Raw genomic sequence first — 17321 nt, 5'->3', positions numbered from 1 at the left:
TCCATCATATCCCTCCCACGATCTCTGGATCGTTTCGCCATCATATCCCTCCCACGATCTCTGGATCGTACCTCCATCATAACCCTCCCACGATCTCTGGATCGTACCTCCATCATAACCCTCCCACGATCTCTGGATCGTACCTCCATCATATCCCTCCCACGATCTCTGGATCGTACCTCCATCATATCCCCCCCACGATCTCTGGATCGTATCTCCATCATATCCCTCCCATGATCTCTGGATCGTACCTCCATCATATCCCTCCCACGATCTCTGGATCGTATCTCCATCATATCCCTCCCATGATCTCTAGATCGTATCTCCATCATATCCCTCCCACGATCTCTGGATCGTTTCGCCATCATATCCCTCCCACGATCTCTGGATCGTATCTCCATCATATCCCTCCCACGATCTCTGGATCGTACCTCCATCATATCCCTCCCACGATCTCTGGATCCTACCTGCATCATATCCCCCCCACGATCTCTGGATCGTTTCGCCATCATATCCCTCCCACGATCTCTGGATCGTTTCACCATCATATCCCTCCCACGATCTCTGGATCGTACCTCCATCATATCCCTCCCACGATCTCTGGATCGTACCTCCATCATAACCCTCCCACGATCTCTGGATCGTACCTCCATCATATCCCTCCCACGATCTCTGGATCCTACCTGCATCATATCCCCCCCCACGATCTCTGGATCGTTTCGCCATCATATCCCTCCCACGATCTCTGGATCGTTTCACCATCATATCCCTCCCATGATCTCTGGATCGTATCTCAATCATATCCCTCCCACGATCTCTGGATCGTACCTCCATCATATCCCTCCCACGATCTCTGGATCGTTTCGCCATCATATCCCTCCCATGATCTCTGGATCGTATCTCCATCATATCCTTCCCACGATCTCTGGATCGTACCTCCATCATATCCCTCCCACGATCTCTGGATCGTTTCGCCATCATATCCCTCCCACGATCTCTGGATCGTACCTCCATCATATCCCTCCCACGATTTCTGGATCGTACCTCCATCATATCCCTCCCACGATCTCTGGATCGTACCTCCATCATATCCCTCCCACGATCTCTGGATCGTATCTCCATCATATCCCTCCCACGATCTCTGGATCGTATCTCCATCATATCCCTCCCATGATCTCTGGATCGTTTCTCCATCATATCCCTCCCACGATCTCTGGATCGTTTCACCATCATATCCCTCCCACGATCTCTGGATCGTTTCACCATCATATCCCTCCCACGATCTCTGGATCGTTTCTCCATCATATCCCTCCCACGATCTCTGGATCGTATCTCAATCATATCCCTCCCACGATCTCTGGATCGTACCTCCATCATATCCCCCCCACGATCTCTGGATCGTTTCGCCATCATATCCCTCCCATGATCTCTGGATCGTATCTCCATCATATCCTTCCCACGATCTCTGGATCGTACCTCCATCATATCCCTCCCACGATCTCTGGATCGTATCTCAATCATATCCTTCCCACGATCTCTGGATCGTACCTCCATCATATCCCTCCCACGATCTCTGGATCGTACCTCCATCATATCCCCCCCACGATCTCTGGATCGTTTCGCCATCATATCCCTCCCATGATCTCTGGATCGTATCTCCATCATATCCTTCCCACGATCTCTGGATCGTACCTCCATCATATCCCTCCCACGATCTCTGGATCGTTTCGCCATCATATCCCTCCCACGATCTCTGGATCGTACCTCCATCATATCGCTCCCACGATCTCTGGATCGTACCTCCATCATATCCCTCCCACGATCTCTGGATCGTACTTCCATCATATCCCTCCCACGATCTCTGGATCGTATCTCCATCATATCCCTCCCACGATCTCTGGATCGTACCTCCATCATATCCCTCCCACGATCTCTGGATCGTATCGCCATCATATCCCTCCCACGATCTCTGGATCGTATCTCCATCATATCCCTCCCACGATCTCTGGATCGTATCTCCATCATATCCCTCCCACGATCTCTGGATCGTATCTCCATCATATCCCTCCCACGATCTCTGGATCGTACCTCCATCATATCCCTCCCACGATCTCTGGATCGTACCTCCATCATATCCCTCCCACGATCTCTGGATCGTACCTCCATCATATCCCTCCCACGATCTCTGGATCGTACCTCCATCATATCCCTCCCACGATCTCTGGATCGTATCTCCATCATATCCCTCCCACGATCTCTGGATCGTACCTCCATCATATCCCTCCCACGATCTCTGGATCGTACCTCCATCATATCCCTCCCACGATCTCTGGATCGTACCTCCATCATATCCCTCCCACGATCTCTGGATCGTACCTCCATCATATCCCTCCCACGATCTCTGGATCGTACCTCCATCATATCCCTCCCACGATCTCTGGATCGTACCTCCATCATATCCCTCCCACGATCTCTGGATCGTACCTCCATCATATCCCCCCCACGATCTCTGGATCGTTTCGCCATCATATCCCTCCCACGATCTCTGGATCGTACCTCCATCATATCCCTCCCACGATCTCTGGATCGTATCTCCATCATATCCCTCCCACGATCTCTGGATCGTATCTCCATCATATCCCTCCCACGATCTCTGGATCGTATCTCCATCATATCCCTCCCACGATCTCTGGATCGTATCTCCATCATATCCCTCCCACGATCTCTGGATCGTTTCTCCATCATATCCCTCCCACGATCTCTGGATCGTACCTCCATCATATCCCTCCCACGATCTCTGGATCGTACCTCCATCATATCCCTCCCACGATCTCTGGATCGTACCTCCATCATATCCCTCCCACGATCTCTGGATCGTACCTCCATCATATCCCTCCCACGATCTCTGGATCGTACCTCCATCATATCCCTCCCACGATCTCTGGATCGTACCTCCATCATATCCCTCCCACGATCTTTGGATCGTATCTCCATCATATCCCTCCCACGATCTCTGGATCGTATCTCCATCATATCCCTCCCACGATCTCTGGATCGTATCTCCATCATATCCCTCCCACGATCTCTGGATCGTACCTCCATCATATCCCTCCCACGATCTCTGGATCGTACCTCCATCATATCCCTCCCACGATCTCTGGATCGTATCTCCATCATATCCCTCCCACGATCTCTGGATCGTATCTCCATCATATCCCTCCCACGAGCTCTGGATCGTATCTCCGTCATATCCCTCCCACGAGCTCTGGATCGTACCTCCATCATATCCCTCCCACGAGCTCTGGATCGTACCTCCATCATATCCCTCCCACGATCTCTGGATCGTATCTCCATCATATCCCTCCCACGATCTCTGGATCGTATCTCCATCATATCCCTCCCACGATCTCTGGATCGTATCTCCATCATATCCCCCCCACGATCTCTGGATCGTATCTCCATCATATCCCCCCCACGATCTCTGGATCGTATCTCCATCATATCCCCCCCACGATCTCTGGATCGTATCTCCATCATATCCCCCCCACGATCTCTGGATCGTATCTCCATCATATCCCTCCCACGATCTCTGGATCGTATCTCCATCATATCCCCCCCACGATCTCTGGATCGTATCTCCATCATATCCCTCCCACGATCTCTGGATCGTATCTCCATCATATCCCCCCCACGATCTCTGGATCGTATCTCCATCATATCCCTCCCACGATCTCTGGATCGTTTCGCCATCATATCCCTCCCACGATCTCTGGATCGTATCTCCATCATATCCCTCCCACGATCTCTGGATCGTACCTCCATCATATCCCTCCCACGATCTCTGGATCGTACCTCCATCATATCCCTCCCACGATCTCTGGATCATTTCGCCATCATATCCCTCCCACGATCTCTGGATCGTATCTCCATCATATCCCTCCCACGATCTCTGGATCGTTTCGCCATTATTTCCCTCCCACAAGTTTTTCTTTTGCTTTCAAGCTTCAGATTGGGTGGAGTTGGTGATGCTGTGGGGGCCGGGCTCCGACCACCTCTGTAGCGGCGCCTTCATCTATTGGTTGTCACTCACCTCTTTCTTTCCTTTCGGCACAGATGTTCTCTGCGCGGAGTCCTGACAGCCCGGATTCTCCCCCGTTTCCCAATCCCGTCACCTCACCGTCCTCTGCTGCCCCCCGGGGAGACCAGGACTGCTCCCTGAAGTGTCTGATCAATGAGCGGGACCTGAGCCTGTACGAGCGCCTCGGGGACGGATGTTTTGGGGTGGTCAGAAGAGGAGAATGGCGGATACCAGGCGGGAGAGTGGTACGTGGTAGTTCTTCCTGTCACCTGGAGCATCATGGGAATGGTTGATCTAATGGTTGATCTAATGTTTCCGTGTGACTCTACAGGTGAACGTCGCAGTGAAGTCGCTCCGCACAGACGGTGGCACCGACCCCGACGCTCTGGTGGACTTCCTGCAGGAGGTGAACTCTATGTACGCCCTGGATCACCCGCACCTCATCCGCCTGTACGGGGTTGTCCTGGCGCAGCCACTGAAGATGGTGAGGACCTGACGCGCGTCTCGTGTAGATGAGCGGGGTCGGGATGTCTGGGGCGACTCTCATCATCTAGTGTTTCTCCGGGTTGCTAGGTGACCGAGCTGGCCCCTCTGGGGTCCCTCCATGACACCCTGCGCTCTCGTTTCGGCTCCTTCCCGCTGTCGCTCCTGTGGTCGTACAGCCTGCAGATCGCGTCTGGGATGAGCTACCTGGAATCTCGCAAGTTCATCCACCGTGACCTGGCGGCACGAAACATCCTGGTGAGCAGTGAGGAGGTGGTGAAGATCGGGGACTTCGGCCTGATGAGGGCGCTCAATGGACACAACGACCATTACATCATGTCTGCCCACCGCAAGATTCCCTTCGCATGGTGAGTCCCCGCACAGTCAGGGCGCAGGGGGTGCAGGGTGCGAGGAGCCGCAGTAATGACTCTGCCGTACATTACAGGTGCTCCCCGGAAAGTCTGAAGATCGGAACGTTCTCCCACCCGTCCGACGTCTGGATGTTTGGGGTCACCCTGTGGGAGATGTTCAGCTATGGCCAAGAGCCCTGGATGGGTCTAAGTGGAAGACAGGTATGTCCTCAGAAGACAAGAGGTCCCCTAGAGCCCTCCTCATGTGATGGGTATGTCTCCAGAGAACACGGGGTCCCCTGGAGCCCTCCCCATGTGATGGGTATGTCCTCAGAAGACAAGAGGTCCCCTAGAGCCCTCCTCATGTGATGGGTACACCTCCAGAGAACATGGGGTCCCCTGGAGCCCTCCCCATGTGATGGGTACACCTCCAGAGAACACGGGGTCCACTAGAGCCCTCCTCATGTGATGGGTACACCTCCAGAGAACACGGGGTCCCCTGGAGCCCTCCTCATGTGATGGGTACACCTCCAGAGAACACGGGGTCCCCTAGAGCCCTCCTCATGTGATGGGTACACCTCCAGAGAACACGGGGGCCCCTAGAGCCCTCCTCATGTGATGGGTACACCTCCAGAGAACACGGGGTCTCCTAGAGCCCTCCTCATGTGATGGGTACACCTGCAGAGAACACGGGGTCCCCTAGAGCCCTCCTCATGTGATGGGTACACCTCCAGAGAACACGAGGTCCCCTAGAGCCCTCCTCATGTGATGGGTATGTCTCCAGAGAACACGGGGTCCCCTGGAGCCCTCCCCATGTGATGGGTATGTCTCCAGAGAACACGGGGCCCCCTGGAGCCCTCCCCATGTGATGGGTATGTCTCCAGAGAACACGGGGTCCCCTAGAGACCTCCCCATGTGATGGGTATGTCTCCAGAGAACATGAAGTCCTCCAGAGGCCTCCCTACATGATGGTATGTTCCTATATAGTGTCCTCCGGAGGTGCCCCCCACCATATTATGGGTATGCCCCCTGAGAAGTTGGAGTCTTCGGACCCCCCCCCCTATATATACAATACCTTAGGGAACATGGTGCCCCCCACAGTATGACTATCTCACAAGAGAACATGGGGCCCCCTTTAGCCTCTTATTTGGCAGGTGCACCTCCCTGTGCTGCTGGGTTCTGGGCGGCTGAGTTCTCGGGGTCCCCCATCGCCCCCAGTTGGACATTCTCTAAAAGTTTCTTTGTGTCCCCAGATTTTAGCTAAGATAGACCGGGAGGGCGAGCGGCTGGAGCGGACGGAGGACTGTCCGCAGGGCATCTACTCCATCATGATGAAGTGCTGGGCCCACAAACCAGAACATCGGCCCAACTTCAGCAGCCTGATCACCCTGATCAAGGAGGTGAGTGCCCCCCACGTCCCACCCCCGAGAACCGGAAACCTCTGTCCTCTGTACCGTGATAACCCTAGACATCCATTCTCCAGTGTACATCCCCCCCCGATTCTCCTGTGTACCCCCCCATTCTCACTTGTACCCCCCGTCCACATACTGACCAGCGGATGTCTCTGGCAGGTGCGTCTGGCGGAGGTCCGAGTTCTGCAGGACGTCGCGGACCCCTCTTTGCTGCGTTTGGACTCGGGGGACACAGTAACGGTCATTGATGGGGGGTGAGTACCACTGCTGGAACGCTCTAGATCTCGGGGTGCAGCGGAGGTTTGTGGGTGACTCTGGGAGCCCCCCATCTTCTCACCACATGACCCACTCTCCCCTTGTTCCTTGTGGTTAGGTCGGATTCACAGATGTGGAGAGGGCAGAATCGCCGCACCCTGAAAACCGGCCCGTTCCCCTCATCCGTGGTCGGCCCTGAGGACATGGCACGGAGCTGCGTACAGCTGACAAGTAGCCTGGTGAAGCTGAACCTGGGGGACGCAGAGACCGAGAACGAGTGAGTGGACAGAGGCCCTGCAGTCACCATATACCTGTCTCTGCGCTCGGCCTGCCCCCATCTCTGCGCTCAGCCTGCCCCCGTCCCCTTCCCCTGCGCCCGGCCTGCCCCCTTTCCCTGCGCTCGGCCTGCCCCCTTTCCCTGTGCTCGGCCTGCCCCCTTCTGCTGCTCCCGGCCTGCCCTCTTTCCCTCCCTCGGCCTGCCCCCTTTCCCTGCGCTCGGCCTGCCCCCTTTCCCTGCGCTCGGCCTGCCCCCTTTCCCTGCGCTCGGCCTGCCCCCTTTCCCTGCGCTCGGCCTGCCCCCTTTCCCTGCGCTCGGCCTGCCCCCTTTCCCTGCGCTCGGCCTGCCCCCTTTCCCTGTGCTCGGCCTGCCCCCTTTCCCTGTGCTCGGCCTGCCCCCTTTCCCTGTGCTTGGCCTGCCCCCTTTCCCTGTGCTTGGCCTGCCCCCTTTCCCTGCGCTCGGCCTGCCCCCTTTCCCTGCGCTCGGCCTGCCCCCTTCCTCTGCGCTCGGCCTGCCCCCTTCCTCTGCGCTCGGCCTGCCCCCGTCTCTGAGCTTGGTCTGCCCCCTTTCCCTGCGCTCGGCCTGCCCCCTTTCCCTACGCTCGGCCTGCCCCCTTCCTCTGCGCTCGGCCTGCCCCCTTTCCCTGCGCTCGGCCTGCCCCCTTTCCCTGTGCTCGGCCTGCGCTCGGCCTGCCCCCTTCCTCTGCGCTCGGCCTGCCCCCTTCCTCTGCGCTCGGCCTGCCCCCTTTCTCTGCGCTCGGCCTGCCCCCGTCTCTGAGCTTGGTCTGCCCCCTTTCCCTGTGCTCGGCCTGCCCCCGTCTCTGAGCTTGGTCTGCCCCCTTTCCCTGCGCTCGGCCTGCCCCCTTCCTCTGCGCTCGGCCTGCCCCCTTTCCCTGCGCTCGGCCTGCCCCCTTTCCCTGCGCTCGGCCTGCCCCCTTCCTCTGCACTCGGCCTGCCCCCTTCCTCTGCGCTCGGCCTGCCCCCTTTCTCTGCGCTCGGCCTGCCCCCGTCTCTGAGCTTGGTCTGCCCCCTTTCCCTGTGCTCGGCCTGCCCCCGTCTCTGAGCTTGGTCTGCCCCCTTTCCCTGTGCTCGGCCTGCCCCCTTTCCCTGCGCTCGGCCTGCCCCCTTCCTCTGCGCTCGGCCTGCCCCCTTCCTCTGCGCTCGGCCTGCCCCCTTTCTCTGCGCTCGGCCTGCCCCCGTCTCTGAGCTTGGTCTGCCCCCTTTCCCTGTGCTCGGCCTGCCCCCGTCTCTGAGCTTGGTCTGCCCCCTTTCCCTGTGCTCGGCCTGCCCCCTTTCCCTGTGCTCGGCCTGCCCCCGTCTCTGCGGCTTTTTGTCTCATCATTTTGTGTTCCTTGCAGGAGGCGTAATAGAGGAAAAGACGCTGCACGGAGAGGAGGCGGAGCAGGAGGCGGAGCAGGAGGAGTCAACCTTGTGCACATGCAGCGTGAGTGCCCCCCTGTTCTCGGGCCCCTGGCTGCTCCAGTTGTTGAGGGCCCTTGATCTCACTGTTGGTCTTTCCACCTCAGGACTCTCGAAGAGTCTGGAGTCCCTCTCGGACTTCCCACAGAACACTCGTCTGAACCTCCCCGGACCCCGGAACCGCGTGCGAGATCTGGAGAGCTCCCCACCCCGAGACCCCTCCCCCAGACGGATGAGTGACCTGCCCCCGCGGAGAATCCTCGCCAACTTCCGTCCACCAATCCTACCCAAACCAAAGCTATCCACCCCCAAAGAGAGATTCCTCGCCCTGCCCAGCACGGACTACCCCTCCCCCATCATACGAGCATCCACTGGGGATGTAGTCCATCGGGTGCCATCAGACGGGAAAGTGGCGGCACAGAAAGGAGGCTTGACGGAGAGCGACCTCCAGAGGAAGGTCAAAGAGGTGACTACCCTCATCATTCCGGCATGTCTACAGTCACATCCAGAGCTGCAGACCTCAACCTATGACCTGCTATGCTGCATTTTAGGAGATGGGAGGTGCAGCTCTGGAGGTGACTGGAGTATAAGATGCGAGTGCAGCTCTGGAAGTGACTGGAGTATAAGATGCGAGTGCAGCTCTGGAGGTGACTGGAGTATAAGATGCGAGTGCAGTTCTGGAGGTGACTGAAGTATAAGATGCGAGTGCAGTTCTGGAAGTGACTGGAGTATAAGATGCGAGTGCAGTTCTCGAAGTGACTGGAGTATAAGATTCGAGTGCAGCTCTGGAGGTGACTAGAGTATAAGATGCGAGTGCAGTTCTGGAAGTGACTGGAGTATAAGATGCGAGTGCAGTTCTGGAAGTGACTGGAGTGCAGTTCTGGAAGTGACTGGAGTATAAGATGCGAGTGCAGCTCTGGAAGTGACTAGAGTATAAGATGCGAGTGCAGTTCTGGAAGTGACTGGAGTATAAGATGCGAGTGCAGCACTGGAGGTAACTGGCGTATAAGATGCGAGTGCAGTTCTGGAGGTGACTGAAGTATAAGATGCGAGTGCAGTTCTGGAAGTGACTGGAGTATAAGATGCGAGTGCAGTTATGGAAGTGACTGGAGTATAAGATGCGAGTGCAGTTCTCGAAGTGACTGGAGTATAAGATTCGAGTGCAGCTCTGGAGGTGACTAGAGTATAAGATGCGAGTGCAGTTCTGGAAGTGACTGGAGTATAAGATGCGAGTGCAGTTCTGGAAGTGACTGGAGTGCAGTTCTGGAAGTGACTGGAGTGCAGTTCTGGAAGTGACTGGAGTATAAGATGCGAGTGCAGCTCTGGAAGTGACTAGAGTATAAGATGCGAGTGCAGTTCTGGAAGTGACTGGAGTATAAGATGCGAGTGCAGCACTGGAGGTAACTGGCGTATAAGATGCGAGTGCAGTTCTGGAGGTGACCGTAGTATCTTGTCTCGTCTGCTCAGGTGGAGGATCGAGTTCACGGGGTGACGACAGAGGAGAGCCGGGAGGCTCTCCGCAGCTTTGGTGGTGATGTTGGCCGCGCGGTGCAGGCTCTGAAGGTGAGTAGAGGACGTGTGACCGCCGTGTATGGGGGGCAGCTGCCATTGGCCGGCCCGGTCTGACCCGGTGTTCTCCTGCGCAGGTGGAGCAGCTGTACAACGTGAGCCGGCACAGTAAGGAGGATTGCCGGCGGATTCTGGAGAAGTGTCAGTGGAACCTGGAGGCGGCGTCCCGCTACGTGCTGCGCAGGGCCCTGCACCCCCAGTGATAGCCCCGAGGACGGGAAACGTCATGAACATAAAGGCCAAATTGAGGACCCCGGGGGGTGCTGGACGCCTCGTTCTAAGGGTCACAACGTCATGGTGGACCCCAGCGGAGAGAAGAACTGGATCTGCTGGGTGTGGACCACCAGGGGGCAGAGTGCCCTGTGCCACAGAACAAGGGGCCGAAATGTGTTGTACAGGACGGCATAGCAGTATTATTATAGGAGCCAGGAAGTGTTATCAGAGGGTCACTGCTGTGCCAAATTGACTGAGGTGCTACTGTGGGAGCGGCCGGAGGATTACAACTCCCAGCGTGGACTGAACATTAGCAGCCGACATCCGAGGAATGTTACGTATGTGCCAGAACCGGTCCGATGTGTGCGGAGGAGGGAGCGGCGCTCACCGCCGACAATAAAGCTGTAACCACACACGTCTCTGCCTCTGTGAAGGGAAAGGGTTAATGGGGGGCCGCCGCCGCCGCCGCAGATCTATGACAGATCTGACAGATCAGCCTGTGCTGGGGTCACCATGCAACCTGTGACTGGCAGATCTGCCCGACAGAAATTGGTCAGATATCTGTGTGTAGATCCGCATGCAGACTGCAGACCCCCGACCAATGGGGGAGGACCCCTGGTGACTGGGGGAGGACCTCTGGAGGCTGGGTGCAGATGCTCAGCTGCCGGTATACAGGGTGTAGTCCCAGTGATCACCAGCTGGTGGCAGTGCTGTGCTGCTGGTATAATGCACAGGGTGGGTCTGGGATTTCCAGTCCGATCAGTATCTGCGCCCCCAGCTCTGAGCAAACAGGGAAGAATCTGAAGTATGAGGTCAGGAGCAAGTGCAGTACACAGCCACAGGGGGCAGCGCACACACTGCTACAGGGGGCAGCGCACACAGAGTACATAGCTACAGGGGGCAGCACACACAGAGTACATAGCTACAGGGGGCAGCACACACAGTACATAGCTACAGGGGGCAGCGCACACACAGCTACAGGGGGCAGCACACAGCCACAGGGGGCAGCGCACACAGAGTACATAGCTACAGGGGGCAGCACACACAGAGTACATAGCTACAGGGGGCAGCACACACAGAGTACATAGCTACAGGGGGCAGCGCAAACAGTACATAGCTACAGGGGGCAGTGCACACACAGCTACAGGGGGCAGCACACAGCCACAGGGGGCAGCGCACACACAGCTACAGGGGGCAGCGCACACAGCTACAGGGGGCAGCACACAGCCACAGGGGGCAGCGCACACAGAGTACATAGCTACAGGGGGCAGCACACACAGAGTACATAGCTACAGGGGGCAGCGCACACAGAGTACATAGCTACAGGGGGCAGCGCACACACAGCCACAGGGGGCAGCACACACAGAGTACATAGCTACAGGGGGCAGCACACAAAGAGTACATAGCTACAGGGGGCAGCACACACAGCCACAGGGGGCAGCGCACATACAGCTACAGGGGGCAGCACACACAGCCACAGGGGGCAGCGCACACACAGCTACAGGGGGCAGCACACACAGGTACAGGGGGCAGCGCACACACAGGTACAGGGGGCAGCGCACACACAGCCACAGGGGGCAGCGCACACACAGCTACAGGGGGCAGAGCACACACAGCCACAGGAGACAGCACTGCACACACAGCTACAGGGGGCAGAGCACACACAGCTACAGGGGGCAGAGCACACACAGCCACAGGGGGCAGTGCACACACACAGCTACAGGGGGCAGCGCACACACAGCTACAGGGGGCAGCGCACACAGAGTACATAGCTACAGGGGGCAGCACACACAGAGTACATAGCTACAGGGGGCAGCGCACACAGAGTACATAGCTACAGGGGGCAGCACACACAGAGTACACAGCCACAGGGGGCAGCGCACACAGAGTACATAGCTACAGGGGGCAGCACACACAGTACATAGCTACAGGGGGCAGAGCACACACAGCCACAGGGGGCAGCGCACACACAGCCACAGGGGGCAGCGCACACAAAGCCACAGGGGGCAGAGCACACACAGCTACAGGGGGCAGAGCACACACAGCCACAGGGGGCAGCGCACACACAGGTACAGGGGGCAGCACACACACAGCTACAGGGGGCAGCGCACACAGCCACAGGGGGCAGAGCACACACAGCTACAGGGGGCAGCGCGCACACAGCCACAGGGGGCAGCGCACACACAGCTACAGGGGGCAGCGCACACAGCCACAGGGGGCAGCGCGCACACAGCTACAGGGGGCAGCGCACACAGCCACAGGGGGCAGCGCGCACACAGCTACAGGGGGCAGCGCACACAGCCACAGGGGGCAGAGCACACACAGCTACAGGGGGCAGCGCACACAGAGTACATAGCTACAGGGGGCAGCACACACAGAGTACATAGCTACAGGGGGCAGCACACACACAGCTACAGGGGGCAGCGCACACAGAGTACATAGCTACAGGGGGCAGCACACACAGAGTACATAGCTACAGGGGGCAGCACACACAGCCACAGGGGGCAGCACACACACAGCCACAGGGGGCAGCGCACATACAGCTACAGGGGGCAGAGCACACACAGCTACAGGGGGCAGCGCACACACAGCCACAGGGGGCAGCGCACACACAGCTACAGGGGGCAGCGCACACACAGCTACAGGTGGCAGAGCACACACAGCCACAGGGGTCAGCACACACAGCCACAGGGGGCAGAGCACACACAGCCACAGGGGGCAGAGCACACACAGCCACAGGGGGCAGAGCACACACAGCCACAGGGGGCAGCGCACACACAGCTACAGGGGGCAGCGCACACAGAGTACATAGCTACAGGGGGCAGCACACAGAGTACATAGCTACAGGGGGCAGCACACACACAGCCACAGGGGGCAGCGCACACACAGCTACAGGTGGCCGAGCACACACAGCCACAGGGGGCAGCGCACACAGCCACAGGGGGCAGCGCACACAGCCACAGGGGTCAGCACACACAGCCACAGGGGGCAGAGCACACACAGCTACAGGGGGCAGAGCACACACAGCTACATGGGGCAGAGCACACACAGCTACAGGGGGCAGAGCACACAGCCACAGCTACAGGGGGCAGCGCGCACACAGGTACAGGGGGCAGCGCGCACACAGCTACAGGGGGCAGAGCACACAGCCACAGCTACAGGGGGGCAGCGCGCACACAGCTACAGGGGGGCAGCGCGCACACAGCTATAGGGGGCAGCGTGCACACTGCCACAAGGGGGCAGCGCGCACACAGCCACAGGGGGCAGCGCACACAGCCACAGGGGTCAGCACACACAGCCACAGGGGGCAGAGCACACACAGCTACAGGGGGCAGAGCACACACAGCTACATGGGGCAGAGCACACACAGCTGCAGGGGGCAGAGCACACAGCCACAGCTACAGGGGGCAGCGCGCACACAGGTACAGGGGGCAGCGCGCACACAGCTACAGGGGGCAGAGCACACAGCCACAGCTACAGGGGGGCAGCGCGCACACAGCTACAGGGGGGCAGCGCGCACACAGCTATAGGGGGCAGCGCGCACACAGCCACAGGGGGCAGCGCGCACACAGCCACAGGGGGCAGCGCACACACAGCCACAGGGCGCAGCACACACAGCCACAGGGGGCGGCGCGCACACACACAGCCACGGGGCGGCGCGCACACACACAGCCACAGGGGGCAGCAGCGCACACACACAGCCACAGGGGGCAGCAGCGCACACACACAGCCACAGGGGGCAGCGCGCGCACACAGCCACAGGGGGCAGCGCACACACAGTGCACAGCCACAGGGGGCTGCGTGCACACACAGCCACAGGGGGCAGCGCGCACACACAGCCACAGGGGGCAGCACTGCACGCACACATAGCCACAGGGGGCAGCGCACACAGAGGAACAGGAAGCAGCGCACACAGAGGAACAGGAAGCAGCGCACACACAGCCACAGGGGGCAGCGCACACACACAGCCACAGGGGGCAGCACTGCACACACACGCACACACAGCCACACGGGGCAGCGCACACAGAGCCACAGGAAGCAGTGCAGACACAGGGGGCAGTGCACACACAGCCACAGGGGGCAGCACCGCACACACAGCCACAGGGAGCAGAGCGCACACAGCCATAAGGGGGCAGCACACGCTCAGCCATAAGGGGGCAGCACACGCTCAACCATAAGGGGGCAGCACACGCTCAACCATAAGGGGGCAGCACACGCTCAGCCATAAAGGGGCAGCACACTCAGCCACAGGGGGCAGCGCACACACACACTCAGCCACAGGAGGCAGCACGCACACACACACTCAGCCACAGGGGGCAGCACGCACACACACACTCAGCCACAGGGGGCAGCACACACACACAGCCACAGGGGGCAGCACTGCACGCACACACAGCCACAGGGGGCAGCGCACACACACAGCCACAGGGGGCAGCACTGCATACACACGCACCGCACGCACACACAGCCACACGGGGCAGCGCACACAGAGCCACAGGAAGCAGTGCAGACACAGGAGGCAGCGCACACACAGCCACAGGGGCAGCGCACACACACACTCAGCCACAGGGAGCAGTGCAGCCACAGGGGGCAGCGTGCGCACACAGCCCCAGGAAGCAGCGCAGACACAGTGAGCATCGCGCACACACACAGCCACAGGCGGCAGCGCAGACACAGGGAGCAGCGCACACACAGCCACAGGGGGCAGCGCAGACACAGGGAGCAGCGCACACACACAGCCACAGGCGGCAGCGCGCACACACACAGCCACAGGGGGCAGCGCGCACACACAGCCACAGGGGGCAGCACCGCACACACAGCCACAGGGAGCAGAGCGCACACAGCCATAAGGGGGCAGCACACGCTCAGCCATAAGGGGGCAGCACACTCAGCCACAGGGGGCAGCGCGCACACACACACTCAGCCACAGGGGGCAGCACGCACACACACACTCAGCCACAGGGGGCAGCACGCACACACAGCCACAGGGGGCAGCACTGCATGCACACACAGCCACAGGGGGTAGCGCACACAGAGGAACAGGAAGCAGCGCACACAGAGGAACAGGAAGCAGCGCACACACAGCCACAGGGGGCAGCGCACACACACAGCCACAGGGGGCAGCACTGCATACACACGCACCGCACGCACACACAGCCACACGGGGCAGCGCACACAGAGCCACAGGAAGCAGTGCAGACACAGGAGGCAGCGCACACACAGCCACAGGGGGCAGCGCACACACACACTCAGCCACAGGGGGCAGCACACACACACACAGCCACAGGGGGCAGTGCAGCCACAGGGGGCAGCGTGCGCACACAGCCCCAGGAAGCAGCGCAGACACAGTGAGCATCGCGCACACACACAGCCACAGGCGGCAGCGCAGACACAGGGAGCAGCGCACACACAGCCACAGGGGGCAGCGCAGACACAGGGAGCAGCGCACACACACAGCCACAGGGGGCAGCGCACACACACAGCCACAGGGGGCAGCACTGCATACACACGCACCGCACGCACACACAGCCACACGGGGCAGCGCACACAGAGCCACAGGAAGCAGTGCAGACACAGGAGGCAGCGCACACACAGCCACAGGGGGCAGCGCGCACACAGCCACAGGAAGCAGTGCAGCCACAGGGGGCAGCGCACACACAGCCACAGGGGGCAGCGCACACACACACTCAGCCACAGGGGGCAGCACACACACACACAGCCACAGGGGGCAGTGCAGCCACAGGGGGCAGCGTGCGCACACAGCCCCAGGAAGCAGCGCAGACACAGTGAGCATCGCACACACACACAGCCACAGGCGGCAGCGCAGACACAGGGAGCAGCGCACACACAGCCACAGGGGGCAGCGCAGAAACAGGGGGCAGCGCACACACACACACACAGCCACAGGGGGCAGCGCGCACACACACACAGCCACAGGGGGCAGCGCAGCCACAGGGAGCAGCGTACCCACAGCCGCAGGGGGCAGCGCAGACACAGGGAACAGCACGCACACACAGCCACAGGCGGCAGCGCGCGCACACAGCCACAGGGAGCAGCGCGCGCACACAGCCACAGGGAGCAGCGCAGACACAGGGGGCAGCGCAGACACAGCACACAACTACAGGGGGCAGCGCGCACACACAGCCACACGGGGCAGCGCGGCACGCACCGCACGCACACACACACACACACAGCCACAGGGGGGAGCGCACACAGAGCAACAGGAAGCAGCGCAGACACAGGGGGCAGCGCACACACAGCCACAGGGGGCAGTTCACACAGAGCAACAGAAAGCAGCGCAGACACAGGGGGCAGCGCGCACACAGCCACAGGGGGCAGCACACAGAGCAACAGGAAGCAGCGCAGACACAGGGGGCAGCGAACACACAGCCACAGGGGGCAGCACACACAGAGCAACAGGAAGCAGCGCAGACACAGGGGGCAGCGAACACACAGCCACAGGGGGCAGCGCACACAGAGCAACAGGAAGCAGCGCAGACACAGGGGGCAGCACAGACACACAGCCACAGGGGGCAGCACAGACACACAGCCACAGGGGGCAGCACACACACACAGCCACAGGGGGCAGCACTGCACACATATGCACCGCACGCACACACAGCCACAGGGGGCAGTGCACACAGAGCCACAGGAAGCAGTGCAGACACAGGCGGCAGCGCGCGCACACACAGCCACAGTGGGGTGCAGCGCGCACACACAGCCACAGGGGGCAGCACCACACGCACACAGCCACAGGGGGCAGCACCACACGCAAACAACCACAGGGGGCAGCAGTGCGCACACACACAGCCACAGGGGGTAGCACTGCACACACACGCACACAGCCACAGGGGGCAGCACTGCACACACACGCACACAGAGCCACAGGAAACAGCGCAGACACAGGGGGCAGCGCACACACAGCAAACATCCACAGGGGGCAGCTCAGCCACAGGGGGCAGCGCACACACAGCCACAGGGGGCAGCGCACACAGCTACAGGGGGCAGAGCACACACAGCCACAGGGGGCAGAGCACACACAGCCACAGGGGGCAGAGCACACACAGCCACAGGGGGCAGAGCACACACAGCCACAGGGGGCAGCGCACACAGAGCAACAGGAAGCAGCACAGCCACAGGGGGCAGCGTACACAGAGCAACAGGAAGCAACACAGCCACAGGGGGCAGCACTGCATACACACGCACACACAGCCACAGGGGGGCAGCGCACACAGAGCCACAGGAAGCAGTGTAGACACAGGGGGC

At 60.1% G+C, this 17321-nt stretch overlaps 1 protein-coding gene across 3 annotated transcripts in view; it reads left to right on the top strand.

Annotated features, from left to right (window-relative positions):
- The window catches only part of TNK1 (tyrosine kinase non receptor 1), a 70833-nt gene extending 60363 nt beyond the window's left edge, over positions 1-10470 (top strand). For all 3 annotated transcript variants that reach the window (XM_073654624.1, XM_073654625.1, XM_073654626.1), the window contains exons 4-14: positions 4114-4323; positions 4410-4562; positions 4652-4929; positions 5007-5133; positions 6165-6311; positions 6483-6577; positions 6697-6855; positions 8213-8298; positions 8381-8739; positions 9741-9836; positions 9920-10470. In XM_073654624.1, coding sequence (XP_073510725.1) covers positions 4114-4323; positions 4410-4562; positions 4652-4929; positions 5007-5133; positions 6165-6311; positions 6483-6577; positions 6697-6855; positions 8213-8298; positions 8381-8739; positions 9741-9836; positions 9920-10045 — 1836 coding nt within the window. In that variant the 3' untranslated portion in view covers positions 10046-10470. The remainder of the gene's footprint in view (positions 1-4113; positions 4324-4409; positions 4563-4651; positions 4930-5006; positions 5134-6164; positions 6312-6482; positions 6578-6696; positions 6856-8212; positions 8299-8380; positions 8740-9740; positions 9837-9919) is intronic.
- The last annotated feature ends 6851 nt before the right edge of the window (positions 10471-17321 follow it).

Source organism: Phyllobates terribilis, unplaced genomic scaffold (genome assembly GCF_046119375.1).
Source record: "Phyllobates terribilis strain yellow unplaced genomic scaffold, ASM4611937v1 Scaffold_11__3_contigs__length_659146591, whole genome shotgun sequence".
NCBI classification, from domain to species: Eukaryota; Metazoa; Chordata; class Amphibia; order Anura; family Dendrobatidae; genus Phyllobates; species Phyllobates terribilis.
The sequence above is the reverse complement of the archived record's forward strand: the minus strand, read 5'-3'. Positions and strand labels throughout refer to the sequence as shown.